General features: G+C 57.0%; 10 protein-coding genes across 10 annotated transcripts; 4 read left to right on the top strand and 6 right to left on the bottom strand.

Moving 5' to 3' along the window:
• Window positions 1-270: 270 nt before the first annotated feature.
• Window positions 271-1,959, bottom strand: B0T26DRAFT_751989 (NMD3 family-domain-containing protein; the record flags this gene model as incomplete). Its single annotated transcript, XM_060445463.1, has 3 exons — window positions 271-1,708; window positions 1,768-1,836; window positions 1,898-1,959. 3 exons carry the CDS (start codon window positions 1,957-1,959, stop codon window positions 271-273), a joined length of 1,569 nt encoding a protein of 522 aa, XP_060296797.1.
• A 2,609-nt stretch (window positions 1,960-4,568) lies between these two features.
• B0T26DRAFT_812542 (serine carboxypeptidase) lies at window positions 4,569-6,963 on the top strand (the record flags this gene model as incomplete). Its single annotated transcript, XM_060447312.1, has 3 exons — window positions 4,569-4,764; window positions 4,857-6,325; window positions 6,356-6,963. The coding sequence occupies 3 exons, from the start codon at window positions 4,569-4,571 to the stop codon at window positions 6,524-6,526; spliced, it is 1,836 nt and encodes a 611-aa protein (XP_060296796.1). The 3' UTR covers window positions 6,527-6,963.
• Window positions 6,964-7,489: 526 nt separating this feature from the next.
• Window positions 7,490-8,581, top strand: B0T26DRAFT_645439 (pantoate-beta-alanine ligase-like protein; the record flags this gene model as incomplete). The annotated part of the gene is made up of 1 exon (XM_060437719.1): window positions 7,490-8,581. The coding sequence occupies one exon, from the start codon at window positions 7,490-7,492 to the stop codon at window positions 8,579-8,581; it is 1,092 nt and encodes a 363-aa protein (XP_060296795.1).
• Window positions 8,582-8,735: 154 nt separating this feature from the next.
• Window positions 8,736-10,376, bottom strand: B0T26DRAFT_310150 (uncharacterized protein). Its single transcript, XM_060434311.1, has 2 exons — window positions 9,347-10,376; window positions 8,736-9,137 (listed from the first exon to the last, which is right to left on the bottom strand). Exons 1-2 carry the CDS (start codon window positions 9,896-9,898, stop codon window positions 8,868-8,870), a joined length of 822 nt encoding a protein of 273 aa, XP_060296794.1. The 5' UTR covers window positions 9,899-10,376; the 3' UTR covers window positions 8,736-8,867.
• Window positions 10,377-11,135: 759 nt separating this feature from the next.
• B0T26DRAFT_310140 (uncharacterized protein) lies at window positions 11,136-12,363 on the bottom strand. Its single transcript, XM_060434310.1, has 2 exons — window positions 11,686-12,363; window positions 11,136-11,600 (listed from the first exon to the last, which is right to left on the bottom strand). The coding sequence occupies exons 1-2, from the start codon at window positions 11,876-11,878 to the stop codon at window positions 11,230-11,232; spliced, it is 564 nt and encodes a 187-aa protein (XP_060296793.1). The 5' UTR covers window positions 11,879-12,363; the 3' UTR covers window positions 11,136-11,229.
• A 486-nt stretch (window positions 12,364-12,849) lies between these two features.
• Window positions 12,850-13,602, bottom strand: B0T26DRAFT_751984 (Rof/RNase P-like protein; the record flags this gene model as incomplete). The annotated part of the gene is made up of 1 exon (XM_060445462.1): window positions 12,850-13,602. One exon carries the CDS (start codon window positions 13,600-13,602, stop codon window positions 12,850-12,852), a length of 753 nt encoding a protein of 250 aa, XP_060296792.1.
• A 295-nt stretch (window positions 13,603-13,897) lies between these two features.
• On the top strand, window positions 13,898-17,326 carry B0T26DRAFT_711551 (acyltransferase-domain-containing protein). The gene is made up of 5 exons (XM_060442046.1): window positions 13,898-14,416; window positions 14,621-15,216; window positions 15,282-16,540; window positions 16,609-16,990; window positions 17,015-17,326. The coding sequence occupies exons 1-5, from the start codon at window positions 14,211-14,213 to the stop codon at window positions 17,119-17,121; spliced, it is 2,550 nt and encodes an 849-aa protein (XP_060296791.1). The 5' UTR covers window positions 13,898-14,210; the 3' UTR covers window positions 17,122-17,326.
• Window positions 17,327-17,718: 392 nt separating this feature from the next.
• On the bottom strand, window positions 17,719-19,347 carry B0T26DRAFT_741126 (WD40-repeat-containing domain protein; the record flags this gene model as incomplete). The annotated part of the gene is made up of 3 exons (XM_060443927.1): window positions 17,719-18,681; window positions 18,756-19,005; window positions 19,121-19,347. The coding sequence occupies 3 exons, from the start codon at window positions 19,345-19,347 to the stop codon at window positions 17,719-17,721; spliced, it is 1,440 nt and encodes a 479-aa protein (XP_060296790.1).
• A 2,696-nt stretch (window positions 19,348-22,043) lies between these two features.
• On the bottom strand, window positions 22,044-22,899 carry B0T26DRAFT_309964 (uncharacterized protein). The gene has a single exon (XM_060434308.1). The coding sequence runs from the start codon at window positions 22,777-22,779 to the stop codon at window positions 22,168-22,170; it is 612 nt and encodes a 203-aa protein (XP_060296789.1). The 5' UTR covers window positions 22,780-22,899; the 3' UTR covers window positions 22,044-22,167.
• A 1-nt stretch (window position 22,900) lies between these two features.
• B0T26DRAFT_309997 (uncharacterized protein) lies at window positions 22,901-26,096 on the top strand. The gene is made up of 3 exons (XM_060434309.1): window positions 22,901-23,588; window positions 23,698-25,150; window positions 25,224-26,096. Exons 1-3 carry the CDS (start codon window positions 23,021-23,023, stop codon window positions 25,909-25,911), a joined length of 2,709 nt encoding a protein of 902 aa, XP_060296788.1. The 5' UTR covers window positions 22,901-23,020; the 3' UTR covers window positions 25,912-26,096.
• Window positions 26,097-27,278: the final 1,182 nt, after the last annotated feature.

Here is a 27,278-nt window from a genome sequence, read left to right as displayed (position 1 = left end):
TGGGGTTTCGGCGCTCTTAACGTTCGATTTTATCGACGGTTTGCATTTGTTTTTGAGATCTCCTGTTGTTTGGGCAAACCATAGATATCGGACATGGGCCATGACTTGTAGTGTTTGTAGCAATCATCCACAGCCTTGGATACAGTCCTTTATTTTATTTTCCCCTTCCCAGCCTTAGTCCCGTCGCATCGGAAGCGTCATCGTGATCTATCATGAAACCCCAAGGCCCTCTGCGACAACATTAAAAATCAGGTATTGCATCATCCCAGTTCAAGCGGCGGCCTCCTCGCCATCCTGGATATCTAGCTCATCAAAGTCGTCAAGTAATTCGTCCATATTGATCCTGGGCCCAGCGTCCTCGCCTGTCATCTCTGTGTCGGCGATGCTCATGGCGTCGGCGTCCTGGGGTTTAGTCTTCTTCGTATTCTTGTACAGCGCCAGGGCCGCGCGGAGCTCCTCGTCTTCCTCGACGTCACGCAAGAACGTCTCGTAGTCGGCCTCTATCTTCTCCTGGTCCGAGGCCTTGGGCAACAGGTCACCGTCGTCCTTAGCCATGCGCTTGAGCTTCCAGACTCTCTTTCTGTTCTTGCGACGGTTCGGGTAGAATTTCTTGACGAGCACGGCGTCAGGGATTGTCGAACCGTATGCCTTAGACTCTTCGATGGCGTCAAATGTCGCCGAGTTGAAGTTTCCCCCGTCAAGGAGGTACCCCAGGACTGAGTCACCCGGGTAGAGGAGGTTGCCAAGATGCGTCCGCACAAAGTATGTCTTGTCGTTTACGCCCAGATCCGACGCCCGTGCTATCGTCGCCTCTGACAGTAGCCACTTACCCTTGCGAATCCCCGTGGACTCAATGTCCATGACGATGAATTCGACTAGGTCGGGTGTCCCGGCGAGCGGGTGGAATGGCGCGCGCCAGAAGATGTCCGAGTTGACATCGGCGGTTTGGAGGGTGTTGGGGTCGAGGAGGTTCAGCGATGTGCCTATCCGGTGGCAGAGGACGAGGGGGGAGATGTTGCCGATCGACTTTGCAAGCTTGAGCGGCAACGCCACCAGGTCCTCTCTGCAGATGGGAACAATCTCGACCGAGTAGGTAAACTTGTACGACTTGTTGCCCGTGTGCGTATCTGACGAGATCAAATGTCTCGAGTCCCTGATGTTGATCGGCACGACCGACTTCAAGAAGCTTATAAAGGCGTCCGCCTGGTTCTTTTGCGCAAAGAAGAAATCGATGCCGTCCCGCTCCTCCTTGATATTTATCGTGTCCCGATGGGCTTGGTGTTTGAGGATGAGCTGCTCGAGGAACAGGAACGTCCGCTTGTGCTGCACCTTCTGGCGCACCTGGACCACGGCACGCCACGTGTTTGCGGTGTACGACTTGGCGCACTCGCGGCACTGCTGGGAGGCCACGACGTACACGACCTCGAAGCTCTGCTGCATCAACACACCCTCGGAGACCGAGTCCTGGACCGTGATCTTGACGCGGATTCTCCGGGAATGCGGTTCTGTCCAGACGAAGCGTGCGTCTGTGATGCGGACCTTGCCCAGATTTCGCAGCCTCTTGAGGCACAGCGACAGCAGCTCTCGAGATTCCGGGGCCGCGGTGACCCAGGTTGTGGGGGGGCTGAGCCATCGATCGCAGTCGCGGCAGAAGTTGAGGACGCCGTCGCGTGGTATGCCTTTTGAGATGTCGACGGTGGATTTGATGCTGCCGTCCTCTGTCAATTTGCTGATTTCGACCGAGACTCGGGATACAAGCCAACCTACCAGTCGTAGCAAAGCGCGCCGGCAGAAGCAGTGCCATCGATAGGAGCTCCGCAGTTGCAGCAGAGAATGCTGTTGAGCGGTCAAAGTCAGCCAACCTCATCACAGGGCACGTCATGAATGGAAGACGCACGTTGCGCCCGTCTTCGCCGTGCCCGCGAGCGGGGCCATGCTCATGGGGGCGTCGATATCCATGGGAGCGGTTGGCTCGATTATTCGGTTGCGAGTTCTTGGCCGACTGTGGTAATATCGGCGTGTTTGACACGAGTCCTAAGTCGTGGTCCGGGTTCTGGCTTTGTGACTTTTGTCTTCGATACCAAGTCCAGGGTGACGGCAACTGAGGGCGGGGCATGCAATGGCCGAGAATTTTGTGAGCGCAGAAAATTGCCCCGCGGGCGACCGATAACGATCCGGATTGATAAGCGTTCTTATGGATTCGGCGGGGATGCCGGAAGGTGTGGAGTTCTGCCAGCTGCGGGCAGCTGGCAGCATTTGTCATGTCTTGGTCTTGGACGGTTGGATCTGTCATCGGAACTCGTCAAGTGAAACAGGACGACTTATTCAGCTTATGAGAATAATATCCTAACTCTGGTAATCTGGTGCAATGTTGACTTCTGAATCTAGCCAACTTCACAAAATTTGTTTGTGTTTAATTGCCCTCACACAATAATTTCACCAAAGCTTCAATTTCAGGAACACGACCTTGTGTCTCGACTACAGTAACAGACTCAAAGAATGAGAGAATACGATTATGCCACAGATACCCTCGAATCGAACATAAGCTTCTAGTTTTCATGAAATAATCACTCAAGTCTGATACCTCATGGAAATTGCATTTTTTGTATCCACCGAAACTAGGGAAGCGCGCAAACAGATAATAGGAGAAGGTGCTGCCTTTGTCAGGATCCATAAGTGCATACTCAGGAAAAGAACGCTGTCTCAATTATTATTCGACCAGTTACAATGAGATATGATATGGCAGTCAGGCTTTAAAGGTTGAGATAAATGAAGCTCAACTCCTTAGTTGTGGGCCTCGCGATTATTCGTGTGTTGCAAACTACCACGCTCGGCTCATTCCGAAACACTTCCAATCACACCCAACTAGGGCCCTTACCAAGCTACCATGCTGAGCTCTTGCATCCAGTGTCGAAGTCGCTAAATATTTTTTGAATCTGGAACCAACATCCTATCCCGCTGACAGCCCGAGCCGATATGAGCAGTCAGCTCAAGCACAGGCGATCCGGATGCACTGGACAAAAAGGAAGAGAAAATGCCTATTCGTAGCATGCGCAAGCTAGTCCATGTTCCGGTCCTAGTTTGTCACAGATGATAAAGGAAAACAGTCGGACTGTCTTTCTCTAATTCACGCACTAAGCCAAGGGCAGACGAAATTGATACGATATCATCATCACCATGTCACATGCGAGGGCTAGATGGCAGTGAGGCTGGATCTAGAATCACCACAAAGATCGCACACAGACTTGCACAGACACCGTTCGGGTCTAGACTTGAACAGCAACGACTGCCGGCGATGTGGGGAGTTGAGACGGAGGAGAGCCGGGCTGGTGAAAGAATGAAACAAAACATCCATTTATCCAATCAGGGGCCGTGTTGGGGATTTGAGAGTCGCCTAGCCGCAAAAGCCAGCCCCCCAACGCTGCCCGTTTCAGACGTGTCGATCAGATCGCTCAGCGTCCAGAAGGATCCCGGCGCCACACTTTGCCGAGATGAAATAGCCGGAGCAGTCAGGCCGGCTAGACTACGCGTACCTGCCCGACTTGCACTCACCCAGTGCAAAAGGTTCGTGCAGAACAGATCAAGAGATCACCTTTAGTAGGGCTGAGGCGGGACGAGGAGAACCTAGAAACCCCCACCTGCCCAAGGAGGCTGCCGGGGGGTTTGGCAAGCTGCACCTGCCTGCCACCCGCTGCAGATGCAGGAACCCGCGTCTCGGCAACCGTTTCTGTACCACCAACAAAAGCAGCCCCTTTTTCTTTCCTTTTGGGATCTTGGAGATTCTGGTGGTGGTAGTGGTGGGTGAGTGCATCAGCCGCACACCGCACAACAAAGAAGGCCGCGCGGGCAACTCGCGTCCCGCGCCACGGAGCACAATACTAACGACACCTCTCTTATTGCTTTCCCCGCAGCAAGCACAATATCAAGAGCCAATTCTCTCAATTGCGAGTCGACGTTTAGAGGCAGTGATGCCGCGCCCTCTGCTGCCAGTGGTCGCCGAGTCTCCACGCAGAGCCGGGGCAGCCTTCCGCTTGCGGCTCTGTCGTGCGGGCCCCTGTCTTGTCCCTGATGATCACTCGACCACCTCGTGCCATTGACACCTCGCCGACCACCTGCATGGCCATCTTTTACCCGGTGAAACGCGAACCCCCCCTTCCCTGCTTCGATGAGCTAAAGCTTAGCGCCACTCTGATAATCGGCATGTACCGTCTACGTCTGCTGGAGCTGTGATGATGGGTCCGGACAGAGATAGGAGATGGGGTATCATTGCCATCTGCCAATGTCAATGCCGTTTGCCTAGACCGAGCCCAGTATTAATAGGAATGATCTGCCCAGCCATGCCCCGACATGGTTTTCAGATTCCGACTCGGTCGCACCGGTGCTCTGGGTCAGCAGCAGAAGCAGAAGCAGCAGCAGCAGCAGCAGCAGCAGCAGTGGTCCTTGTGTCTGTGACATAGGCCAAGCAAGCACCGCCTTTCAGTGACTGCCTCTCATTGTTCCGCTCGTACGAGTTTGCCAGCCAGGTTGCGTACCCATAATTGCGGCACCTCACAGTCTTACTCGCCAAGATGCGCTGGGCTCACGCACTTCCCGCCTTGGCTTCGGCCCTTCCTACGGCCCTCGGCGCCGCTAACCTCAAGTTCCTCCACCCCGAGCTGGCCGCCAAGCAGTTCGCTGCGAGGGAGAACGCCGCTGCCGCCAAGCCACCGCCCGTCGAGAAGCGGCAGCAGACACAACCTCTCTTTCTCACCGACCAGACCAAGAGTACAGTGCCCCCCGCTTTTCTTGAACTAGGGTCTCGGGAACTAGGGTCTCGGGAACTATGGTCTCGGGAACTAACCACACTGTGCGGCCAGAATTCGCGGTCAACGGCACGGGCCTTCCCGAGGTCAACTTCGACGTGGGCGAGTCGTACGCGGGGCTGCTGCCCATTGAGGGCAATGACACGAGCAACGAGCTGTTCTTCTGGTTCTTCCCGTCGACGAACCCCGTGGCGCAGAAGAAGAAGGAGATCCTGATCTGGCTGACGGGCGGGCCGGGCTGCTCGTCGGTCGGCGAGCTGCTGCAGGAGAACGGGCCGGTGCTGTGGCAGCCGGGCGTGTTCGCGCCCATCGCCAACAAGTGGAGCTGGCACCACCTGACCAATGTCGTCTGGGTTGACCAGCCGATCGGGTCGGGCTTCTCGCACGGCGAGGTGACGGCGCGCAACGAGCAGGACGTGGCGCGCCAGTTCCTAGGGTTCTGGAAGAACTTCGTCGACGCCTTCGCCCTGCAGGGCTACACCGTCTACGTCACGGGGTCGTCGTACAGCGGCATGTACACGCCGTACATCTCGAGCGCCATGCTGGACCAGAACGACACAGCCTACTACAACCTGTCGGGCATGATGATCTTCGACGGGCTCTTCTCCAAGCAGGCGCTGGCCACGGATATTCCCGTGGCGTCCTTCGTCAACCAGTGGACCGACGTGTTCGCCTTCAACGACAGCTTCACCCAGGGCCTGCAGGCCGCCGCCCGCCAGTGCGGTTACATGGACTATCTGGAGAAGTACCTCGTGTTCCCGGCGGCGGGCCAGCAGCCGGCGAGCCTGCCGGGGCAGCAGCCCGACGACCTCAACGAGACGCCGGGTTGCGGCCTGTTCATCGACGTCTACTTCGCGTCCATGGAGCTCAACCCGTGTTTCAGCGTGTACGAGATCGCCGACCGCTGCCCGCTGGTGTTCGACCCGCTGGGCTTCAGCGTCGGCACCGACTACATGCCAGTGGGGTCGGGCCCCGTGTACTTTGACCGGGCCGACGTCAAGGCGGCGATCCACGCGCTGCCGAACCAGACGTGGGAGTTCTGCGCGTCGCAGCCCGTGTTCGTCAACGGGACCGACGAGTCCGTCAACGCGGGGCCCGGCAGCCAGCCCGTCATCCCGCACGTCGTCGACCGCACGCAGAATGTGCTCATCGGGCACGGCAGCCAGGACTTTGTGCTCATCGCCGACGGCACGCTGCTGGCTATCCAGAACATGACGTGGGGCGGCCAGCTGGGGTTCCAGCAGAGGCCCGCCGGGCCGCTGTACGTGCCGTACCACGCCAACGACAACTTCGAGACTATCACCGGCGCCGGCGTCATCGGGACCGCACACACGGAGCGCGGCCTGACGTACTTTGGCGTGGCCCCCTCCGGGCACTTTTTGACCATGGACCAGCCCGCCGTGTCGTTCCGCGGCCTCGAGATCCTGCTCGGCCGCATCGACAATTTTCAGTCCACGCAGCCGTTCACCATCGAGATTGTCAACGCCACCGTCCAGCCGAGCGTCGCTCTCGGCAACGGGACCGTGCTCGCCGGGCTCGTCGACCCCGGCCAGGTCGTCGCCATCAACGGCAACGGCACGCTTGTTACTACGGGCGAGTCCAGCACCCAGGGTGTCAGTGCAGTCCCCACGTCGGCGGCTGCCGCGGGGCGCGGGAGCGTCGTCGGCAAACTGGCTGCTTCGCTCCTGTGCGCGCTGGCCGTGGGCGTCGCGGCGCTGCTTTAGTGGGTAATGGGATTGCTGCAATGGTTGGGCTAGGGGTTAAGGCACGTGGGATTTGGCGTTTGTAAGAGGGACCGGGGATTGGGACATAGGGTACACTCGGAATCTTTGGGGCTGTTCGCTTTTGTTTTCGTGTTTGCTTCATAGGATCAAGTAATAATAGTCTCGCAAGAGTGTTCGAAAAGCTTTGTACGAGTAGCTCGTTTAGGGTGGGAACATGAGGAGGTGGGCGTTGGAAGGAATTTGGTCAAATTTGAAGTAATAAGTAGGGGTTTAAACAGAGCTTGAAGTTTAACATTCGAGGATTGCGGTGTTGTGTGTTGTGAGTGGGGAGGATCGAATTTCGGGGTTGAAAATTATGGGAAACTAATTCGCATTTGATCTGTAGAAGTTACACGTCAATAAGGTTGGAGAGGAAGGTGCAATCTCTTGGCGTAGCTCGGTGTGATCACAGTAGACTTGTTTTCCAAGGGTTAGGGCTGGTGGCTTCGCTTCGAACCCCTGCAGAAGGCCGGCTTTTTCTGGGCATCATCCGAACCCCGTCCGTCCCGTCGTTACCCGTCCTCAAAACTCCGCTGCAGAAACCATCACAGGATGCCTCTGCACATATAAAAAACCCTCAATACTCGCCTGCGCTGGCCGCTGCCATGGCCCGCCTATCCACTCGTTTCTCTGCGCGCCCGCCCTGACTCACGACACGCTGTCTGCGAGACATTTGCTCGTTCATTCCTCTCTCGACAAGCCCGGCCCTATTCCTGTTCCCCATCTCTAAACCAAGCCTGCCAACGGGCCACCACGATGCAGCCCCTGCTGCCGTTGCGAAACGCCGTCCGCCCCGCCCTCACCGGCTCGCGTGCCCTCGGACTGGAGAATCCTCTCCTTTCGTCGTCACCTGTCCGACAGCCCAGCCAATCCCCTCTCTCCCTATCCACCGCCGCCGCAAACCTGCCATCGTCTCGGCGCACCATGGCCTGCCGCTCGACCTCGCCCTCGTCCTCCTCGGCCGTCGAGAAGATCCCGTCGACGTCGATCCGCATTCTGCGCAGCGTCGAGGCAGTGCGGCGGTGGCGGCGGCCGCACACGCTGGACCGGCGCACGGTGGGCTTCGTGCCGACCATGGGTGCGCTACACGAGGGGCACGTGTCGCTGATCCGGGCGGCGGCGCGCGAGAACCACCACGTCATCGTCAGCGTCTACGTTAACCCGGCCCAGTTCGGCGTCGCCGAGGACCTTGGCTCGTACCCCGTGACGTGGGCCGCCGACAGTGCCGTGCTGGCCCGCCTCGACCGCGAGCTCGCCTCCGACGGCGCCGGCTTCCTCGCCGCCGGCGTCAGCGCCGTCTTCACCCCCTCCACCGCCGACATGTACCCCGCCGGCTTCCCGGGCCAGGCCCCCGACAGCCCCGGCAGCTTTGTTACCCTCACCCCCATCTCCAGCGTGCTCGAGGGCGCCTCGCGCCCCACCTTCTTCCGCGGCGTCGCCACCGTCTGCATGAAGCTCTTCAACATTGTCCAGCCCGACCGCGTCTACTTTGGCCAGAAGGACGTCCAGCAGACCGTCGTCATCCGCGCCATGGTCCGCGACTTCATGCTGCCCACCGCCGTCGTCGTTGGCCCCACCGTCCGCGCCCCCGACGGCCTCGCCCTGAGCTCGCGCAACGTCTACCTGGGCGCCCGCCGCCGCGCAGTCGCCCCCGTGCTGCACGATGCCCTGCGCGCCGCCGAGACGGCCTACTCGTCCGGCGCCGGGGCCCGCGACCGCGACGCCATCCTTGGCGCCGCCCGCAGCCTTGCCGACGCCGTGCTGGCCGACCAGATGGCCCTTGCCCCGGCCCAGCGCGTCCGCTTCGAGATCGACTACCTGTCTCTGTCTGACCCGGAAACCATGCAGGAACTCGCACAGGTCGACCCCGCCCGCGGCGCCATCCTTAGTGGCGCTATCCGCATTCTCCCCGTCGAGGACCCCCAGCCCGATGAGGACCGCGGCCACAGCGACGGGCCCCTCGTCCGCCTCATCGATAACATCATCATCTCGCCCGCCGACACGGCTGCCGCGTAGCCCAGCGACGGCGCATTGTTGACGTCCTTAAGGTCCATTACAAAATCTTCGTTGTGTTTTCTCCAATTCAGTTTTACTTTTGGCTTCGGCTTTAGCTTTGGCTTGGATTTACTCGCATGGGCATGGATCCGGCGCATCGGTTAGCAGGCAGGCATTCATTCACGCAGCTGGCAGGCACTTTTGTTTTGCACCTTTTTGGCATGCAGGTATCAGTTCATTTGTAGAGGGAAAAGAAATTCGCACAACGCGCGCGGTGAATTCACACTGCTCTGGCAGAGGTAGCTACCTAGGTGAGAACGGGGATATGTTTGTTTGTGCTTTCAATTCTACGCTGCGAAGCTTTCATGGTTTCTATGGACTTGGTACAGCAGTATGTTGGCCGCGTCCAACTAACTAGGTACCTACTGTATCTCCATCTGTTTGTTTCGCTATATGTTTCTGCGCTCTGCGCCGGCCGATGTAATTCCATCCATGTTCTCTGCCTTGGGGTGGTTCGTCTGTCTGATGGTACAATGGGTCTCGTGCTTTTTTTTTTCTTTTTTTCTTTTCTTCTTTTCTAAAAAAAGTGGGTTATTGGGCTGTTGGGTTGTTTAAGGCAGTTTACTGGGTTGTATAAAAGAAAGGGGGTTCTCGGGTTGGTTGGTAGGTAGGTAGGTAGGTTGGTAGGTAGGTAGGTAGGTAGGTAGGTAGGTAGGTATCTACCGAATGTGCGGATGGGAGAGAGAGAGAGGGAGAGGGAGGGAGAGAGAGGGAGAGAGAGATTACGATGATAATGATGGTGGCGATGATGGCGACTACTTTACGAATGCGCAAGACCCCGATCGTCGGCAGACCCGAGCTCGGACGCATTGGGGCTGGTGTCCGCCGCCCGGCGCTGCAGCTCGCCCGACTCGTCCGAGCCCGCGCCAGTATCCCTCCGCGACACGGTGCCGGGCTGCTCGTCGCCGTGGTCGTGGCCGTCGTCTCTGTCCTCGAGCGCGTCCTTGGCAACCTAGGTGCCGGCAGGGCTGGCCCTTGGCGATTTCTTGGATGACGATAACCCAAAGGGGTTGGAGAAGCCGCCGAAGCGGCCGCCTCTCGGATCAGGGCTTGGCGATCGCCTTTCATGGCCAGCAACGTCGTGCTCAACGTGGCCTGAGTCTCTATCCTCGAGCGCGTCCTTGGCAACCTCGGTGCCGGCAGGGCTGGCCCTTGGCGATTTCTTGGATGACGATAACCCAAAGGGGTTGGAGAAACCGCCGAAGCGGCCGCCTCTCGGATCAGGGCTTGGCGATCGCCTTTCATAGCCAGCGACGTCGTGTTCAACGTGGTCTGCATCTCGGCGCGTGGCAGCCTTCACTATAGCTTTGATCCCTACTCCAAAGGGGCCAAAGAAGGGGCCGAAGCCTCTTGCAGGGTTCGGCGATCGCTTCTCAAGGCCATCATCCGTATTAGACCCGGTGCCGTGCTCGACGTGCTTTCCGTTCCTCTTTTGGAAGGCGTCTTTTATGGCCGCGGTGCCTCCTCTAAAGGGGCCAGAGAAGGTTCTCGGACTCAGGCTCGTCGCTCCTCTTTCAGGGACAGCGATCGGGGCAGCTAGGGCGGTTGATACGAGGAGAATCAGAAGAACTAGTTTGCCCATGTTGCTTTACTTAGTTTCCGTTCAGGGGGCAGTCCGCGCGTTCTAAATGGCCGTCTAGGACCCGGCGTCTGCACTAAGGCTTACTATCGATGGCGTACTGAAATGAACGGTGCGGTTGACAAGGACGTGTCAACTACAGAGAGATAAAAATAAAATAAAAGGCCGAAACAGCTCAAAATGGTGGTAAATACGGGAAATAATGCGAGAGCTTGTTGCAGACCGAGAAAAACAAAAGCCAGCTAACACAACAGGAAAAGGGGCGGCGATTTATATATCCATCAAACATCGTCAAGAACCTACCTACCTACCTACCTACCTACCTATCGACAACCGGAATATCATCTAAACCTAGACAAGCAACTCGTAAGTCCAGGCTGGCACGAGAGCAGCTATCATAATACTTATGGAACTTGGCCGGCGGGGGGAGACCCGGCCCGGACCCGGGTCTGCTGGGCTGCTGGGCCGCGCGGGCTCTGCTGAAGAGAGCAGCCGCAGCCGCTACTAAGCTTATATCTGGCGCCGCCAAGCATGGGATGAGAAACACTGGGAGTAGGAGAAAATTATCGTCAGCGGAATGTATCTGCTTACCGGGTGCCGGGCGGCCAGCCGGTCGACCTAGTAACTTATTACTTTTCTAGGAAGGGGCCAGACCAATGCCCCCTTCGCCCACAAGGGACAAAGATAGACCTGATCGGGCTGTTCCTGTTTGCCCACATTACATAGGTATAGACGTAGTGCTCTTTGCTGAATTACTTCCCCGACATTTTGGTGATAGATGTAACCTTGAAAGTCGCTCCCAGAGTGACGAAACAAAAAAAAACTCCTCCGACACACAGTAAAAAAGTCACAAAGACAGAAAGAAACAGGCAAACTTGGGAAATATTAAAGTCTTCCTCGGCACATCGCAAAATTGCTACTAATTATTGCCCTTTCCTACATCTCGTGTCTCTCTTCTCCCCTCATCGAACACCATAACCATAGACAACGACGACAAAGTCGATGCGTCTCCCGTCCCAAATAAAACACCCTAAACAGCAATGACAAAGTCGATGCAGCTCTCGTAAGTCTGCTTGGCCGCCGTGCCGAACCAGAACCACTGCAGCACGCACTCGCCCGCAGTGAGGCAGCTGTTCCCGAGGCCGGCGGCGGGGATGGTGACGCTAAAGGCTGTATTGTTGGCCGGCAGCACGGCGAGCTTCTCGTCGGCGTAGCTGTCAAAGACGATGAGCGGCTGGCCGAGCACCGTGTTGGTGGCCGTCTGCACGATGGACACGTTGGCGGGCCCTTCGTGCGGGATCGGCAGGATGGCCGTCAGCGCGATTACCTGCCCCGGGGTGAACTGCTGCACCAGGTTCACGTTGTCCGCGAAAACGGCGCCGCGGCAGAGGTTGAGCTGGCCTGTGTTTGGATGGGTCAGCGGACATGTTCTCACTGCTTTCTCCAGCATACGCACACCACCCTCTGGAGAGGACGATGGACTTACAGCTAGCGAGAGGGCTCGCGACGCTTTCCAGCGGAAGCGTGCCCTCGGCCAGGATGCTGTTCACGGCAGCCTGGCCACACGCCTTGACCATGGCGGCACCGGGCAGGCGCGCCGGCGGCGAGGTGATGTTGCCGTGCGCCGACGCAGTCGCAACCAGCGCGGCCGCCGCCAACATTATCCACGATTTGCCCATTTTCCACCGGGGAACAAGATCTGGTCAAGGAAGGAATCGGGTTGGTGACCGAGAAGTAAAAACAACGAGCGACCGGCACTCACGAAAGCAAGAAAAGAAGTCTAGAGGCGAAAAATAAAAAAAATTATCCAGTAATGCAAACTTTCACTCGAACGGGGACGTAAACGGGGGGCCAAGGTTCTCTATTATCCCACCGGCCTCTCAGTCGCATCCACATATCTAAAGCAGCCTACTGTCTCGCGCCCCATGAGAGACGCCTAGTGAAAAAATGCATGAGGGAAAATCTCTGCGTTCTTCGCCCGGCGACGGTTAATATGGCATCGCGAAACGTTCCAGGTCGGAGATGCTTGGCTGCTTGGCCCAACGGCTGACGCATTTGCGGTTTGGGGGATTAGCGCCCAGGGTTAGCGCCATCGCTGCTCTGAAAAGCGCTGACAATGGGCCACAAAACCCCCCCAATTGGCTCCTGTGCCCTGATTGTTGACACATGGCGAGCGGATCGGCCACAGGCCTCGAGGTATGATCTCTAGATCTCATGCCAAGTCCCCACGTCCAAAGATCGCTTGCTTGGCTCGGCAAGCCGATCCGGGCACTGACAAGTGTCAAGTTCTCGCCTAGCCTTCCCTGATACCATGGTGTCGAGGCCATTGACCCGTCCCAGCCAGGAGAAGGGGGGCGATAGAACTATCTACCGCACAAGATGCAAATGCGGCGCCGCGTCCTCTCCACGTTCGCTAGGTTTGGTCTGGCGCTCGCACGAACTAACTGAAGATGGTAATACAACGAAATGCTAATTGCAGAGACAGACAGGTATAACCGAGACTCTGCTGGACTGGATTCGTTAAAATGGACGCGTGTCTGCTCTGCGTGTTCGAGCGGCGTCGCAAAACTTGGCAGTCAAGTTAGACAATTCGAGGAGGCCTCAAAAAGAGCAGGATGATTTTTGGTTGCGCTTCTCGTTGAATCGCCTTTCACAGCTTCTTTGAGAAATGGACTCTAAACTTTTTGTTTGCGCGATCTGCCGACCTAAACTGGAACTGATCGCCGTGGATCTCGAATACCATATTCTGCGGGCGATCCGTCTCATGCTGCTCGGGCGTGGTGGCGGCGGCGCCATCGGCATCCTCCGCGCCCGGGTCTCTGCTGCCGCTTCGTGCGTTCACAGCGGGCACCTCGAACCGGAACACGGTGCCCTCCTTGGGTACGAGCTTGAGCGTGTTCTTCTTGGTGACGATCTCGAAGGCAAACTTGGAGTCCTTGACGACGATGCCCTTGATGCCGACGCGGCTGACGCAGCCGCTGCGCACGACCTCGACGCCGGCGCCGTGGTAGTCGGCGCTGGTCAGCTTGGCCGCCGCGCCCTCGCCGCCCGTGTAGATTTCGCCGCCCAGGATCTCGCGGATGTAGCCCAGCCACAGGTTGTGCAGCGGCTCGAACAGGGCGTACTTCTGGCCCTCGCGGGGCACGTCGTAGAGGCCGAGCTTGCGGCGCTGGGCCGCCGACAGCGGCTTCGGCTTGAGCGCCTTCTTGCGCTGCTGCTTCTTCTTCTCGCGCTCACGCTGCCGTGCCGCGCGCGCGTCTGAGGGCGGCGGGGATGACGGCGTGAGGAAGAGCGGCCGGTGCTGGATCTTTTCCGTGAAGATTCGGTTTGCCTCGTCTGGCGTGTGCGCTCGCGCCAGCAGTGCAGCCGCAACTGACTGCTCCTTTTTCCCCTTGGCTTCCATGTCGAGTGAGTAATCGATGTGCACTTGCCAAGTTGGGGTTACTGCGCATCTCTCGGTCGCAAATTTGAGGGATTGGGATTTCGTGATAACTTTTTTCGTTTTCCTTTTGGATTTGGATTTGGATTTGGATTTAAGTCTTGCGCGGATTTAATTCGGCTGGCTGCACCCGCTGGGATGCCAGCAGCTTGGGCGCCACAGCGCTTTTCTGGGCTCTTCCCCGCGCTGCCATCCCCAGGCTCTCTCCACTGCCCGACCCCTGTCCCCTAGGCCTGCCGCATGGCTGCCCCAGGTAATTGGGGGCTGTCATTGGCCTGTAGCTCCTGAGGCATGGCCTGGGAACATCGGAAAGTATCGCCTTAACGAGGTGTGACCAGCGGCTCTTCGATCACAAGCTTGTGGTCGGCCCAGGCCTGCATCACGCGCTAAGGCAGACTTCAACGCCGTCGCTTGAAGATGAAGTCATGACAGCCTCTCCCAGGTCCCTCTAAAGCCACAGCACACGGCATCGAACAGTGCAGCGCAACGCGTCCGTCCTTCTCTACATACGAGACTCTCAGCGCCAATCGAGAACTGGACGTGGCTGACAATCTTGGGAGGACGGACGACGAATGCCGCCGCCCAAGAAGCCATCGCCCACACCACCGCCGCCTGCCATGGCCGACGGCGGAGACTCGGCGCCCGACTTGCGCATCCAGGGCGACAGCATTACGCTTCAGCCCAGTGGGTTTGTGGCGCCGCTAGATGCCGTCCGCGACGGAGAGAAGGAGGAGGCACTGATGAAGCACATGGCCCGTTTTCGGTCCGAACCGTTACAGTACGTTCGATCCCATGCTCTTCCTGCCCGCCATCGTCATCCGGAGTCGCGCCCTTCTTCGGCCCGCTCCGTGGTTTCTGTCTCCTGGCTTCCGCGCCGCCCTGCCTCCCGCTGTATCTGTCTTGTCATGCATGCCTCTCCCGAGCCGGGCGCCCCCCCCTCAGCCATCTCGTTTGTCCCCTCGACTGACCCGACATGGTCCAGGTTCCTCCGCGAAGTCTCCCTTTATGTGTCAGGCACCGGCTGGCGCGCCTACGACGATGTCATCGGCCAGCCTATCTTCTACTCGGGCTTTTCGGAGCACATGAAGTCCCTCGTCATGTCGGCCGCGCTTCTCCAGACAAAGATATCCCAGCTGGCCGACATGCGCGTGGCCGTGGAGGAGAAGGAAGGCTTGCTCAACAAGCACGACAAGGACTTCCAGACGAAGCGCGCTCGCCGCCGCGCCGTCCTAGTCCAGAGCCTCCAGGAGGTTGCCGAGAATCTCACGGACAACATGATCTGCAAGTTCGAGAGCAAGACCTTCATCCGAGGCACCTACTACGTGGTAACACAGCTGCTCTTGAGGGCGTACCACCAGGGCATCCATGTGTCGAGCGAGGAGGTGTTGCGTCTCCGGAGTGTGGCCGAGGAGGCGGCGAGAAAGAAGCAGAGCATCATTTTCCTGCCATGCCATCGGTCACACGTCGACTATGTCTCGTTGCAGCTTCTCTGCTACCGCCTGGGCCTTGCGCTTCCGGTTGTGGTTGCCGGAGACAACCTGAATTTCCCAATCGTTGGGAACATTTTACAACACGCTGGTAAGTCTTCTCGGGAGCCTCTCTATTCTGTCCTGGCCGCGGCAGCCGCTTACGCGTAATCCAAGGCGCCATGTACATCCGCCGGTCGTTTGGGGATGACCAGCTCTACACAACTCTAGTGCAGGCTTACATAGACGCACTGTTACAGGGCGGCTACAACTTGGAGTGTTTCATCGAAGGTGGGCGGTCACGGACGGGGAAGCTGCTGCCGCCCAAGTTCGGCATCCTCAGCTTTGTCATCGACAGCCTCCTCTCCGGCCGCATCGAAGATGCGGTAATCTGCCCGGTGAGCACTCAGTACGACAAGGTCGTCGAGACCGAAGGCTACGTCACCGAGCTGCTTGGGGTCCCGAAGAAGAAGGAGAATCTGGCCGACTTTTTGTCTGGAGGCTCGAGCATGCTTTCACTCAGGCTGGGGAGGGTCGACGTGCGTTTCCACGAGCCGTGGAGTCTCAGGGGGTTCATCGATGAGCAGATCGCCCGACTCTCCAAGGTGCCGTTGGCGATCAACATCGACTGGAAGGACACCAAGAATGCCCTGGTTCGCCAGAAGCTGCTCCGGGTCCTCGGCTACAAGGTGCTGGCCGACATCAACGACGTCTCGGTAGTGATGCCCACCGCCCTGATAGGGACTGTACTCCTTACCCTCCGAGGCCGAGGTGTCGGGAGGACAGAGCTGATTCGCCGCGTCGAGTGGTTGACGGATCGAGTCCGGGCGAAAGGGGGACGGGTGGCTCATTTCGGCAACGCGCCCCTGGCTGAAGTCGTCGAGCGCGGGCTGGAGGTTCTAGGGAAAGACCTGGTCGGCGTTGTTGACGGGCTCGCAGAGCCCACGTATTACGCTGTCGACCGCTTCCAGCTGTCGTTTTACCGGAACATGACCATCCACCTTTTCATCTCTGAAGCGCTTGTCGCGGCGGCCCTCTACACCCGCGTCAAACAGGGCGGCGGGCCCTCTAACCAGGATATCCCGTTCAAAGACCTCCACGACCAGGTCTTGTTCCTCTCATCACTCTTCCGCGGCGAGTTCATATACTCTGGCGAGGGCCTGGCCGTGAACTTGGAAAAGACACTGGCTGGCTTGGAGGCAGATAGTGTGATTCTCATCCAACGCGATGAAGAAGGCAACATTACAAAGGTAGGCCTCTCGGACGCTGAAAGGGCCGCCGGGCGAGAAAACTACGACTTCTACTGCTTCCTGATCTGGCCATTCATCGAGGCCAGCTGGCTGGCGGCGGTGTCGCTCATGGGCTTGAGCCCGCCTCTGGGCCAGAAAGAGGATATCTGGATCCAGCTGTCCAAGGCCCAAGACAGCGCGCAACTGGTAAGTGCTTAGCCGTAATATCTCTGTCGACACGTTACGAAGTCCTCGCTAACACGGATTTTGCATAGCTCGGCAAGACGCTCTACCACCAGGGCGACCTCAGCTACTTCGAGGCCGTCAACAAGGAGACGCTCAAGAACTCGTTCCAGCGCTTCCAGGAAGAGGGCATCATCCAGGTGGTCAAGTCGAAAGACGCCAAGATCCCTCCGCGCCTGCGGCTCGCGCCCGAGTGGCGGCCGGCTCGCGACGACATGACGGGCAACCTAATCGCGTCGGGCCGCCTGTGGGACTTCACCGAGAAGATCGCGTCTAGCCGCCGCGAGGGCAAGAACCGCCGCGACGGCGCCACCGTCAGCACCCGCGTCGTGCGTCTCACCGACGACCTCGGCCGCAACCTCTTCGAGGACGCCGTCAAGAAGCCCGACACTAAGGGCAAGGGCAAGGGCAAGGGCAAGGGCAAGGGCAAGGGCAAGGGCGTCTCGGCCCCGCCCACGCTCAGCCGCGAGGAGGCCAGGAGCCTGGACAGGACGGTCAGCGAGCAGAAGCGACGCCGCACGTTTGAGAATAGGGCGCATCTGTAGAAGAAGACTCGGTTTCTCGTATTACGAGGCGTTGGAGTTGCATTGGACTAGGCCTAGAGGTAGACAGAACTAAGGAGTCGGAAGAGAAGAAGAGCGTGTACATATGGAATGCGTACATATATATAGCCATTGAGTATACACCATAGACTATGGGACAGCGCGAGAATTTCCTCGCATCACTTCAGATGAATGGTTTTGTTCAGTCTGAACGGTATGAACGGATCAGGACCCAGCTTTCGGCATCGGTAAAACTGCCATGACACAATCCACTCCTTTTCGAAGCCTAGTTATCGAAAGACAACTTGGTTTCTTTTCTCTCTAGGCCCATCTTACTACCAATTTTAGACTCGAAACATTGTGTTCTTATTTACTTAAACTTTTGGATGACAAGGAAGTTTTACTAATGCTGAATGTTGAGTCCTTAGTGGGGGAGGTTCCTCTAAGTGTAGTGCAAAAAAATTAAGGACAGGCAACGAACCATCTCCAGTAGGCTAACTTGGGCGGGTGGCAGGCAGCGTGTAATCACGGCTTCTTACGTTATTTTTATTCACGTTATTTTTATTCGCGTTCCATTTGACGCTATAAATAGTTAGGCAGCTAGAATATGTCCCACAGGCTGACCTTGCCGTCCTTGCTGCCGGCGGCAAGCCAGTGCGCCGTTTTTGCTTGGCGGATGCGCGTATCGCGAACCGTCAGCGCGACGAGCTTGGGCACGAGCGCACCACTGCTTCTCCCGCCGCCCTGCACCTGTGCTTGCATCTCCCTAGAGCTGTTGTCAGGATTAGCGGGCGCGCGAGGAGGCGTGGGGGTCTCGGTGATCTCGGCTTCCTTGTCTCCGTCTCCGCCTCCCGCCCCTGGCTCGATTTCGGCAAAGGCGGCGGCGTAGCAACCCGTCTGATGCCACTTGAGCACGGCGAGCTCCTTCAGCGTCTTGGCCGAGTACACGCGAATCTTGGCGTCCCAGCCGGCAGTGGCAAACACGCGCCCGTCAGACCGCACCCTCAGACTCTGCTGGCCCGAGTGCTTGGTGTTGGAAACCTTCAGCGGCGCAGCTGCGACATAGGCCTGTGTTTGTTGAAGCTGGGCCGCAGTGTCGCCGGCGGCGGGCACCGGAGCGGCCCGAGCTTCCTGTGCTAGCGCTGCCGAGAGATCTTCGCTATTGTTTACTGCTGCTGCTGCTGCTGCTGTGCCTTGCTTGTTATCGTTGCTAGCGCCTTGCATGGTCGCGGCGGCACTCGTACCGTGGCTAACCGGAGCTGGGTCCGGCAGTGGATGTTTGGCAATCACTGAGTCCGCGCTCGATGTCAGGAAGTAGTCTCGGCCGGGGGAGATATCCAGGGACAGAACAGGCTGCGAGTGGCTCTTTGCCTGGTACTTGGGCGTCCAGCGGCGGAGACTGCCGTCAAACTGGGCTACAATCGCCACGCCGTTCTCGTAGCCGGCAACCAGAGTCAGACTCTCGCCCTGGAAGTAGAGGGCCAAGGCCATGACCATGCCGTTTTTGTCGCCCAGTCTTACCGTGTGGCGCCGGCTCTGGGAGGGCAAGTGGAAAATGTCAATCTTGTTCGCGGCGTTAGCTGTGGCGCCTATGACCAGGCTAGACTGATGTGAGGAGGAAACGAAAGTCAGCTCACAGCTTCAGATGCAAGCGTGTTGGGGACTGCAATCAGTATTTCGGGACGTTCAGAACTGTCGGGGCCCGGCCGAGGCGAGGCGGGGCAATGGGCAAAAGAGCAGAAGTTCATGGTGTTGACCTCGAGCATGTGCAGGATCCATGGCTGTGGCCGAGGTTCCGGAGACGAGCCCAGCGGCAGGCAAGTGCTCAACCGAGGCTCGTCATCGTCAGCGAGCTTCCATGCGATAAGCTTGTTGTCCCTTCCATGTCTATAATGGCATGGATAAAAGGTCGGGTCTCAGTATCTCGGTGATGGCTTCGCGGCACAGCGAAGTGGGAGGGCGGCGCAGAACACAGCGTCTAGGAAATAAGTATACAACGTACGTTATGACTGAGTCAGCACCCCAGCCCGCGACTCCGAGTATTCCACCAGCGTGTGCTTGCCAGACAGCGCGGGGTCTCATGATGGTGAGATCCCAGACGACGACGAAGCCCTCGGCATCAGCCGTGAGGAGGCGCTCATTGGCGCGCACAAAGGCTGCGGCGTGGACTTGGGCCTTGTGTCCCCGCAGGATCGACTTTGGCTGCGCCGGCCGCGCGTCAGTCGCCATCGCTCACTCAAAATGCAAGGACAACGGCAGCAGCTAGCAGGTGAATGCCGGTGCCAGTAATGGCCATTGCTCGGAGTTTTCTCCGTCGATCACACGCCGAGGAACCGAGGTGGATGGGTGGCGCGGGAGAGAAGGAGTGCAAGGTGAGAATGGGATGACAGTGCTAGAGCCCCAGGGGTTCGCGCCGCAGCACTTCATAACCTTACCAAGGCTTCTGGGTCAGGTGCTCCATGTGGGGGACGAGCTGTAGACCAGACGGGAGTGTTTATGTTGTCCCAACCAGCCTCAACGTCACCTAGCAAATTGATCCGAGTGCAGGAACTTCCAATGAAGCCTTCTAGAACAACAGCGGGCTTCGTGATTCAGCGCCCACCCGCTAAAAGTTGCCCTCGACATTGCTTCAAATACTTTGCGGCTTCGACTCGGTGTTACATACAGATAGTGGCGATTAATCACGAAAATACGGCAATTGATCCTCCCGCTGAAACTTCCCGATGGTCACTGGCAGCTTCTGTCTTGCCGGGACAGGACATCGACGGTTTGCATACCTTACCTGCCTAGGTATCCACCGCTCCGTACATGCAACCTAATTATGGATTTCCAATCCATTTGGGCAGGAGCGGTGGTTTGTCTTTGGACCCCATTGCTCTTGCTTGCCTTCTTGCAGATCCTGTGTGACAGGTGACAAATGTCCAAGTAGGCAGGCGCCCTGAAATGGAGGGGATTCCCCGGGCCCGACGCTTTGGGGGCCGATTCCAGGACTTGGTTCATCCCTAGGGTTGCATCTTGCCGAGCCCAGACCTTTTCCTTTTTCTACGCCCTCAACACATTCGACGTGATGGCCCCGTCCGACATCAGCGAAGACGGGAGCATAGCTGCTCCTAACTCCCTCTTGCTCGGGCACGCCGGCGACAATGCAAGCAAAAAGGCAATGCGGGTCCTGGCGTACAAGACAAAAGCATCAGCATTACGGAATACTGGGTCGTTGGCACAATTAGAGCGACACCGCAATTCCATGCTTCTGCCCTCTCGTCTGCATCACCATCGGCTATGTTTCAGCGCTGCAAGAGGACGGGACCACCACTACAGAGTAATCCTACCTTGGCGAGTGTGGCATGTAGGGCAATTTACATGCATCCATAAGGTATGGATGTATGTAACCAATATGCTGTCTTGTATGGACATTAACACTCCCGTCGGCAATCGCGGACTGGCCCCTGCGAACACCTTACTGCACATGGCCCGCTCCGCGTGCAGTATTCACTCCGGAGTCCGAACATACATACTCAAGGACGTACACTCACAACCCACCTCACTTGCCTTACCTATCCGCCTCGCCGTGTGTTCCACGGCACATGGCACAGCACAGGGTTCAACAGGCCGCAAGACAGGTGCAGACCCATCACCAGACCAATCACCAGTCATACCTTGGCGGAGTTACACCAGGCCTACGGAGCACCTTACCGACTGTGGCTCCTCAGGTCTCAGTCTCTGCCACTGCATCAAGTTACATGCACATGGACAAGCTGTGACGCACAATTCCAAGTCTGAGCTCCCATTCCGCTGGCCCAGGTGACGCACTATCTGCTGCCACGCAATTGGAATGATGCACACATCCGTATCTTCTTGATCTTCTGGGTGCCCGTGGGACCAAGCCAATGGAGACAGGTCTTCTGAAGAAATGTTCCGTCGTTTTTGCATCCCAACTGGAGATCAGAGAAACGCAACTCGTTCCTGCTGTTGTCGTGGCAAACAATGCCCATGGCCATGGCAAATGCAACATTCTGAAAATCAGAAACGAAACGATCTAGGCTCAATCCCTCCAAATTTCTTCCATCCGAGCCGGCCGTCAGTGTGATGGCCTCGGGACGCAGAGGTAACCCCTCGAAACACGCCAATGCAAGCCTGCGGTACTTGGAGTTACGCAAGGGGCGGGCCGGGCAAAATCCTGCAAGCCGTTGAAACCGTCGTGTCTTGGTATTTCATTATTGACGAAAAGAGTCGTTGACTAGATATACGAGCATTCCAATTGTTCGGGCGCCCTTTGGTGCAAGTGAGTGATCCAATACATCCTGTCTTGGTGCGGGGGATCAAACGGTCCCAAGAAGCCAATGCATGGCTTGATGGCATTTCAGCAGAGTGCTGATGCATAATAGAAGCTGCACCGAAGGTTCGATCGACTGAGGCTCTTCTTGAATGGATTCAATGAACGCACTCCAGCAGGTTTAAACGCCCGGTTGCATGTCATTTGTTCGTGCCTGTTGCTTGTAGCATGGCATTTTCTACGCCAATTCAGGAAAATACGCATGCCACTGGATAGCCACACACCCAGGATTGACACCGATACTGAAGTCTTACTTCGAGTCATTGGGAAACGCTTGACATGCGGCCAGTTCCCCCTTTCTTGTATTTGGGTTTGTTGTTCGGTTCTACTGCTACACTGCGGAGTTCCTACTATGTTCGCGACGCTCGAGGCTCGGCGCCGTGAACAGCAACTCAAGCCGAAGCACCCCTCCTTTACCTGCCGCTCGGCATGCCCAGGACAGGGGTCATGGCTTTCTGTGGATGTGTGACGACTCCAAAGCGCAACGGTTCCTGTTCAATCTTGACCGTTCGCAAGTTGCTAAATATGTCCACGAAAAAGGTCTTTGCAGCTCATAGCGACCCCAACTAGGGACGAGTCGCAAATACCTTCTCGATAGCTTCGATAGGGGCTATAAGGACTGGTTCTTGTTGTTTGCCTGCCCGCGCCGCTCTACACTCCTGTCAACCTGCAGACAGGCGCTAGCATGACATGCAAGACTTCCAGCTTTCCCCCCTTCAAGTCACACAGCAACCCGTCTGGGCATGGTTCGGTTCTTGGTATGCACTCCGCATCTGTGCTGTGCATATCATCCCTACTCGCAGGCGATCCCTCGCATGGTCACACGCTAGACGATTGTGTGTAGTGTGAGGAACAAAGCAAAGTGGTTTTTGCCAGCGCTGGTCTCTCCAATTGTAAGAGGCACTTGCACTTGAACCGGACTTTGAGGCTGCTCGAATTTGAATATTGTGCGTAGGTATGGATACATATGCTGCACAGTCCCTATATTCAGGATTTAGGTCAAGGGGGGCTGGATAAGGAGCTAATATCAGTGCCGAAGGCTGGATTTCCAAGTGCCAGTGGCAGACTTCCGGTCCGAGATCAGAGGTCTTCAGGGGGGCCGCGGCGCACATTGGGATCGGGTCCCCCCCCATGTCTGGCCTGGGCAGTGGACACCCAACCAAAGACCAGTCGCCCGCAGGTACGCCGCTGCAACGCACCTTACCCGGGACCTGCTTTGGTTCTCGACAAACCCTTCTCCTTTTCTTCAGCAACCCCCACCAGGAATATCCAGGTCCCCTGCTGTGACATATGTCCAAGCCGAACCCAGAACCCTTCGTGGCCAGCATACAACACTCACTTCGTATATGTGCAGCTACCTTGTCCCTGGTTCAGTCAGGCCTCTTTAAGGACATCTCAGACGAGGCAGTGATTTTTCGACCTAGCTGACGGGCTACACGCCGGCGCAGTTGACTGGCGCATCCCACAACCCCCAGATTAGGTCCTTGTTTATCCCGGCGCCGGGACAGGCCGAGGACGAAAGCGCTGGCGTCCATAGCGGCTATCGCCCCGGGCTTTGATCTCGGGGCCATGAGCCAGGCCTCCCATCACAATGCGCTCTCTCAGACGCAGCCTCGTTACCAAACTCTCCCACCACTGTCAACCCCACATGCGCAATATGAGCAGCCATCCCCGCCATACACGGTTGCTAGCAGCCACTACAGCCCCAATGATCACCCGGACGCGTCACCTGGCAAGCGACGCAGGATCTCTAACGGCGACCATGTTGAGGGCGGCAAGGAAACCGGCCAAGCGAAAGCCGCCGCCACTGGCGCGAAGTCAAACTCTCGCGTCGTGTTGGCGGCACTTCCGGGTGGAGGAATAGGCCGTGCCAAGGGTGGGGACGACGATGGCGACGACGACAGTGGCGGCCGGAGCAGGCCTGTTCCTCCTGCCAACCCAGCAGCGAGCAAGTCTCGACGCGTGCGCACAGGCTGCTTGACCTGCCGCGAACGCCATCTCAAGTGCGACGAGGGCATGCCGGACTGCAACAACTGTCAGAAGAGCAACCGCGAGTGCAAACGAGGGGTGCGGCTGAACTTCATCGACGTGCAGGTCAAGAACCCACCCTACGTGCCTCCAAGGCTGGAATGGTCAGGTGCGTGGTTCGGTCCTTAGTCTGGTCATACCACTTAAGCCTGCAAGAAATAGCCAATGTTGTCGCCCGGCTTCCATTTGCAGCAGCTACTGACACCATGTGTACATAGTCAAGTTTCAGGACGAGTCGAGGTTGATTGCGTCCGAGTATCAGGGAGGGATAGGACGATATCTCCAGCTTGACCGAAAAACCATTACGCCACCGCGAGAAGCGGAGCCGGACGAAACGCGCCGCCGGCTGTCTATCCCTACGGGGGCTGACGACGTGGTTGCACCCAATGACGGGCCTGGAGGTAAAGATGTCGAGTTCCCGTCAAGATCCCGAGATCCACATTTTCCTAGCCGCGTTGAACAGGCCGCTACCCCCGCTCAACATCCAGGGTATGACGACGGTCAGCTACCTCAGATGCGAGAGTTGCTGTCTAGGCATAGCAGCAGTGCCTTTTTGACAGCTTCTGCACCGACGCCAGCGACCCAGGCACCGTCTCCGGGTGACGCCTTTCTGCTCAACGATGCGTATGGCATCAAAGAGGAATCGGTTCCTCGAACCTTTTCCACCAACATGTCGAGCACTTTACCAACCCTCGCCCCACAAACTAGTTCTGGCGGCTCAATGCTGCAAATCCGTGGTTCCAGCGGCCAAGGAAGCACGCCTGAGGGATCTACAACACCAAACGACAAAGCAGCGGCTGACCGCGACTATCTGAGCACCAACGACGAGATTCTGTTTATGCGCACATTCATTGAAGAAGTTGCCGTCTGGATGGATATCCTGGACAAGGACAAGCACTTCACCAATATGACGCCGAACCTGGCGCTCGAATCACCCATGTTGCTGAACGCGTTTCTTGCATGCGGCGTCAAGCAGCTGACGCTGGTCGAGGACTACAACGAGGAGAAAGCAGTCTATTACTACGACACGGCAACGACGCAGCTCCTCCGGTGCCTGCAAAATCCGGACCGCAACATAGACGAGTGCGCCACCACAGCCGTCGTGCTCAACGTATACGAGATTATGACGGAAAAGCCAACGCGGCGCATGAGCCACATTGCCGGTGCTCGGGCGCTGATTCGAGAATGCGGCTGGAATGCGTCGACGGCTGGCATTGGGTCGGCTTGCTTCTGGATTAACATCGGCATGGAAGTGCTCAGTTGCCTGGCCTATAACTGGCATACGGCATGGGACCCGGATCAGTGGGGGTTGGACCTGAGCTTCACAAACTGGCCTTCAGGCAACGAGAGCCGTGACGACAGCGGCCCAAACGGCGACAGGAGAGACAGCCACGCGAGACACATGCTTGAGACGGCCGGCCGTGGCGATGAGGAGAGCTGGGTGCACCGCATTTTGTACATTGTGGCCAAGATCTCGAACTTCCGCGCAAACATCCCACGCTTCCAGGAGGCGTCGCCACACGATGAGCAGGTTCGCCTGCAGACTCGCTTCGCCGAGTGGAAGAGGTTCAAGGGCATGTGCGATGCTTGGAACAATAACTGCCCCCGCCCAATGCAGCCGTATGGCTATGCGCACTCGCCATCACGCAAATCGCTCTTCCCAAACGTGTGGTAAGTCTCCTGCCGGATGCTAGTTGGAGAGATACAAATAGTAGCTCATGCTAATTGACATTTCTCTCGAAAGGCTCATTAATCGTCCGGCAATCTTAGGGCGTCTCTTTTATCACACAGCCATGTGTCTGCTCGCGCAGATCAACCCTATCAGCCCGCGCGATAGCACCGAGAACCGCGCGGCGCAGCTGCACCACGCCCGGCAGGTTTGCGGCATAGTCGCACATACCGAGGACCGCGGCGTCGCGTCTGTCGCCATCCGCAGCCTTACCATCGCCAGCTCAGTCCTGACAGACCGCCCGGAAAAGGACGAGGTCCTGGCAATCCTCAACAGGATCAACAAGGCGACAGGCTGGCGCCTCGGGGGTGTGGTGGCGGAGCTGAAGAAGACGTGGGGGTGGGAGGTGGGCGCGCCGCTCGGCCTCGCCCCGATGAGCACCCTGCCTCCAAGCAGGAGCAGCAGCAGCAGCACCTCCGCCGCCGCCTCGACCTCTGGCGGCCCACCTGCGTTCCAGTTCCCCGTGTCACAGACGCAGCAGCAGCAGCAGCAGCAGCAGCAGCATTCGAGCCAGCGCCAGCACCAGACAGCGACAAGTGCCGGCTCTTCGTCTTCCCACCATGTGGTCGCGACGCTGTCTCCGCCAAACGTCCACCCCCTGCTCATGCATGCCGACTTTGCGCACCAGAACCACCCGTATCAAAACTACTACGAGCCGCCCAACCGGAACAACCAGTCCAGGCCGCACACGCGCAGTCTCTAGCCTGCGGAATGTGTAAGAAGGTTGTCAAGGCAGACTTAAATACTGCATCAATTCCAAATGTTTATATTTTCTGCTGTACATTTTAGCCATTTCATCCTCATGACGCGGTTTCTTTTCCCTGCTACTCATATTTTGGAGAAACTGTTACATTACCCTTCAGGTCATTTGTATACCTTTCCGCTTTCCGCTTCTGCATATACCCACCTTGGTGTTCATTTTTTCTTTTGAAGTGCCCCTTTTCAGGCATACAAGCGTTTCATAGACAGCCTTGTTTTTATTATGTCGGAATCTGTTTAGAAACGCCTAGTCACGCGATTTCGCTATTTCGCCCCTGACGCGATATCTGAATAGCATGGAATGGAATATTTACTATCTGTTTTCAGCCAGTAGGTCTCTGTCGGAGCAGTGCCGTTCAATTATTTGACTTTTTCCTGTACCGCGGCAAATGCTCAGCTGTGTTCGCTTCAGCTTGTGCGTCGTGTTACATCTAACTGTGCTAGTCCCTTGAGCAGACGAAATACAATATAATGTACCATCTGTAAGAGCAGCAGTCTAAACAGGGAATTTTAGTAGTCTGAACATAACTTCTATTTTTATTAGTAGGGGGGAGACTCGAAGTCATCCAGTAGGGGCAAAATGATCCACCCCCCCTCCTCTAGGTCACGACCTTTACGGATCACAGGTCGAGTCTCAATATACGTTGAGAATTCAATATGACCCTATCGCATTTTCTCGGGAGTCCTCTCCTAGACGTGATAGCCTTCAGCCCCGATTCCTATCATGGAGATGTAGACATCGATATAGAAAAGCTTAAGCCGTCAGAATGTAGAAGACACCAAGTGAGGGGTTTTTGATAACCACAAGGCTTCAAATTGCTCAACCGATTGGATTTCAACGGTTGAGGGCCGTTTATACATACATACATACTGATCTTGGTCAGCTGTGATCAATTTGAGATTCTTGCTCTAACCACGTTATGTCGGGGGGGGGGTTTGACTTGATGAGAGTGGCCTTCTCAGCATCCAGTAGGGCGGGAGATCAATATGCCGTATGTATGTATATATATAAAAAGGGGACATGTATCTAAACTCCTCTACTGAAGGCGGTAAAGGGAGGGCTCTAGATACTTTAGGGGTTTTGGGAAATCTGGCCTCTTGATCGAGGCTGGGCCTCCCGGACTTCACAAAAGGTAGATTCCCAAGCTCGTGGATGCCAGGACTTTGGACACCAGGCGTCGAGAAGCGAGAGCAGCATTACTTCCTTCCCATCATTCCTTTCTCTTTCTTGCACCTGGTTCTTGCACCTGGTCTTGTTTTTCTTGTTCTCTTAACTCTTCTATGTTCCAAGGGTGACGGGGCACTAGTTAT

The sequence above is a fragment of the Lasiosphaeria miniovina genome, assembly GCF_030549165.1.
Source record: "Lasiosphaeria miniovina strain SMH2392-1A chromosome Unknown B0T26scaffold_4, whole genome shotgun sequence".
In the NCBI taxonomy this organism is placed as follows: domain Eukaryota; kingdom Fungi; phylum Ascomycota; class Sordariomycetes; order Sordariales; family Lasiosphaeriaceae; genus Lasiosphaeria; species Lasiosphaeria miniovina.
This window is presented reverse-complemented; position numbering and strand designations above follow the sequence as displayed.

What these genes read in the sequence shown, in the direction of transcription:
- B0T26DRAFT_310150 (XM_060434311.1), bottom strand. Translation starts at nt 9,898, where the DNA reads ATGCAGACCACGTTGAACACGACGTCGCTGGCTATGAAAGGCGATCGC. An exon ending in TCGCCACCATCATTATCATC is followed by an intron (nt 9,138 to 9,346) that starts GTAATCTCTCTC and finishes CACTTTTTTTAG; the next exon opens with AAAAGAAGAAAAGAAAAAAA.
- B0T26DRAFT_310140 (XM_060434310.1), bottom strand. Translation starts at nt 11,878, where the DNA reads ATGGGCAAATCGTGGATAATGTTGGCGGCGGCCGCGCTGGTTGCGACT. An exon ending in CGCGAGCCCTCTCGCTAGCT is followed by an intron (nt 11,601 to 11,685) that starts GTAAGTCCATCG and finishes ATCCAAACACAG; the next exon opens with GCCAGCTCAACCTCTGCCGC.
- B0T26DRAFT_711551 (XM_060442046.1), top strand. Translation starts at nt 14,211, where the DNA reads ATGCCGCCGCCCAAGAAGCCATCGCCCACACCACCGCCGCCTGCCATG. An exon ending in GAACATTTTACAACACGCTG is followed by an intron (nt 15,217 to 15,281) that starts GTAAGTCTTCTC and finishes GCGTAATCCAAG; the next exon opens with GCGCCATGTACATCCGCCGG. An exon ending in CCCAAGACAGCGCGCAACTG is followed by an intron (nt 16,541 to 16,608) that starts GTAAGTGCTTAG and finishes GATTTTGCATAG; the next exon opens with CTCGGCAAGACGCTCTACCA.
- B0T26DRAFT_309964 (XM_060434308.1), bottom strand. Translation starts at nt 22,779, where the DNA reads ATGCTGGCCACGAAGGGTTCTGGGTTCGGCTTGGACATATGTCACAGC.
- B0T26DRAFT_309997 (XM_060434309.1), top strand. Translation starts at nt 23,021, where the DNA reads ATGAGCCAGGCCTCCCATCACAATGCGCTCTCTCAGACGCAGCCTCGT. An exon ending in TCCAAGGCTGGAATGGTCAG is followed by an intron (nt 23,589 to 23,697) that starts GTGCGTGGTTCG and finishes ATGTGTACATAG; the next exon opens with TCAAGTTTCAGGACGAGTCG. An exon ending in TCGCTCTTCCCAAACGTGTG is followed by an intron (nt 25,151 to 25,223) that starts GTAAGTCTCCTG and finishes TTCTCTCGAAAG; the next exon opens with GCTCATTAATCGTCCGGCAA.